The sequence below is a fragment of the Trypanosoma equiperdum genome, assembly GCF_001457755.1.
Source record: "Trypanosoma equiperdum strain OVI genome assembly, contig: ctg_1035, whole genome shotgun sequence".
In the NCBI taxonomy this organism is placed as follows: domain Eukaryota; phylum Euglenozoa; class Kinetoplastea; order Trypanosomatida; family Trypanosomatidae; genus Trypanosoma; species Trypanosoma equiperdum.
Genome location: NW_027122989.1, coordinates 1,007 through 3,844, shown reverse-complemented (window position 1 = coordinate 3,844; position 2,838 = coordinate 1,007). Strand labels below are relative to the sequence as shown.

At 42.8% G+C, this 2,838-nt stretch overlaps 2 protein-coding genes across 2 annotated transcripts in view; both read left to right on the top strand.

Moving 5' to 3' along the window:
• Nucleotides 1-46: 46 nt before the first annotated feature.
• TEOVI_000881600 (Trypanosome variant surface glycoprotein (A-type), putative) lies at nt 47-673 on the top strand (the record flags this gene model as incomplete). Its single annotated transcript, XM_067219983.1, has 1 exon — nt 47-673. One exon carries the CDS (start codon nt 47-49, stop codon nt 671-673), a length of 627 nt encoding a protein of 208 aa, XP_067076084.1.
• Nucleotides 674-2,765: 2,092 nt separating this feature from the next.
• The window catches only part of TEOVI_000881500 (uncharacterized protein), a gene marked incomplete at both ends in the record, with an annotated part of 456 nt that continues 383 nt past the window's right edge, over nt 2,766-2,838 (top strand). Inside the window, one exon of the mRNA XM_067219982.1 lies at nt 2,766-2,838. Coding sequence (XP_067076083.1) covers nt 2,766-2,838 — 73 coding nt within the window.

Genomic DNA, 2,838 nt, shown 5'->3' with positions numbered 1-2,838 from the left:
CCGCATAACAGTAACAGCAGCAAAAGCACGAGTAGCAACTATACATATGCTGCAAACTCAGGTAAAGATAGAGAAGACTAACCAAGGGATATACGCTCCGATAGAGCAAGCGGTACTGAACTATTACGCTGAAAGACTTCAAAAAGCACTATACCAAATGAGTGGGACAGAGGAAACGATGTTAGCATCGGCAATACGGGATGCAGAGTGGGTGGAAGGCGCCATCCAAGAATTCATAGCCACTGTAAGGCAAATAGCCGCAACACCATTGTACAGTTTCCTCTTGACAGAGGCCGGCCGTGGCACTCACATCGCACCAGAAAACGAGTTCCAAGCAACGGCCAACGGGTGTAAAATAAAGACCGATGGTTTAACCGGACAAGACACCGCAGAAGCAAAACCGACTCAACAGCAGGCAAGTAACATCGGCGTTGGAGGCATAACTGGTTGTATCATAACCGGCGGCACAGCAAATAGACGAATTCTAAACCCAGGAACAGGAAATGCAATAAACGGAAACCCAGAATTTGCAGCAGGATTGTTACAAATGGCAACAGGGGACATGGATAACATTAACGCCAAACCGATGGCAGGAAGAGAAAGCAGCCACGTAATATTGTACAAGGGCCAGCGAGCTTACGTGTCATCAAGGCCACCTGCACCTTCATTCTAGTTCAAAGACTCTGGCAAACTAGCCGCTGCTCCCGAGCTTCAGACCGTCTTCAAGGCGATGGTACTCAACTGGAAAGCTGGAGACAGCGAACCAGAAAACCTTAAAAACACAATTAAAGACGCGTTCGCAACAAAGACCAGATGACCAAGACTTACAAAAGCGACTTTTTAAAAACAGAAGTTGCAGATTTCGAAAGCAAAACAGGCGAAAGAAAAAAAGCTCAACCAAGTGAACAGCATAGCCGAACTCAAAAAATTTTTAAATTTATATTAAACTGAAAACATCCGAAACCTAAACGACGAAATCAAGCAGCTAAAGAAAAAACAAATCAGCAACTGCCAAAAGTAACCTAAACAAACAACATTTGCGGAAAGAAAGTAGATAATTGCAAGTATGGTTGGAATTTGAATGGCACAGGCGAGAACAAAAAATGAGTAAAGGATCCGGATTACAAGCCAAATGAGGTATAGGCAGCAAAAGAAGGTGGAATAAAGCCCTCAGAAAGATGTGGAATGCATAAAGATAATGCAATCTTTAAAAAATAAACGTAGGATTGTAAGCAGGAAAAAACTAATTCTGGATGGACTGAAGAAAAATACATCGATTCTAGTTTTATTTCAAAGAAAATTTGTTTTGAAGAGGGGAATGATGGGATTGGATTGTGAAGAGAGATTCTTTGCTACTCCAAACAATGACGAAATCGAAGAAGCCCCATTCATCCATTTTCCGTGCCAGCCAATTGCTTGGGAGAAGAAAGCAAGATTGAGTGTGAAAATCTTACTTGGTATAAAAGGTTGAAAGGAAAAGGATTTATTACGGTATATATGGGTAAAACTCAGAGTTATGTGATAGATTGTATAAAATGTGATTTTAAATATGGAAATATTTGTGGCGATGCGCTTAAAGAAAATTATTTGTGTAAAGAGATGAGGTTATAACACGGCTTTTTATCGGATTAGCTGTGCTGGAGGCGAGTGATAATTTATTACTTATTTTTTCACAATACTTTGTTATGTTTAATAAACTCTAATACGTTCTACGAAGGGCTTATAGAAGAAAAAGCGTCGTTTATAAGTATGATTTCAGTGCGAGGTAAATGGGCTGGAGATTGAAGACGGTTTGATCGACGAGACTCGAAACAGCTGACAACGACAATGTATTTGAAGCGACATGCAAGTGAGTGTATATGCTGAAATGTGACGTGTTTCTGTGCGCATCTAACACAAACGGTCAAATATGTCAAAAATCCGTAGGAATAAATATGCTTCCAGTTAGTTTTTATTTAGGACTAAGAATCTACAACGGATATGCTTTTAGCTCCTGTATCACTCCTAGCCCTAGCTGTTTCAAACGTTAGCGAAGGAGCAGGAAACAACATTAACGGCGCAGAATTTGGCATTTTTTGCACACTCCTCAATACGCTAGACGCGGAAGATATCGAAAATGTAGCAACAGAGGGGTTGGACCAAAAAGCAAACACCGCCTACACAGAAATAGAGCACACGTTCATAATGACAAGCAACGAAAGTTATTACAACGAAGGCCCTGCGAATTCCCCGGACAGTGCCGGCACGGTCAAACCCAAAACGCCAGCCGAGATTTCACAGTGGACGACAGAAAGAAAAGTGTGGAAACAAACGACAGACCCCGGAAATCCGAACAGAAAAAAATACACCAGAAAAGACAGGACGATGATTCCAAAATAGCTCGGCGCTAAGCTTGATCGATCTTTTGCGCGGGCAGCAAAGTTAAAGAACGAAATACAAACGACGGAACAAGCAATACAACAGAAAGAAAAAGAAATAAGAACCGCGGTGCGACAAGCACTTTACGGCGGCAAAATGCAAGGAGACGCAGCAGCAAAGCCAAAGCCGGCCGCAACCGACTTTGAAGCCACTTACGGAGCTGCATGCCACGGCACCACCGGCCCTCGCAAACGGCTTGCAAACGACCTTGTCTGCTTATGCAGTGCCAGCGCCTCAACCAGCGCTGAAACCAACAAACAATGCACAGCGAGCGCCATTTTAACAGACAACACAAACTACGACAGCAACGCCAATGACTTAACGAGATTTACAGCGCTCAAACAAGCATGCAAAAAGGTATATCAGACGCACAAGGTTTCAGCAGCGACGCTAAAAGGACTGACAGCTGCGTTTATGGGA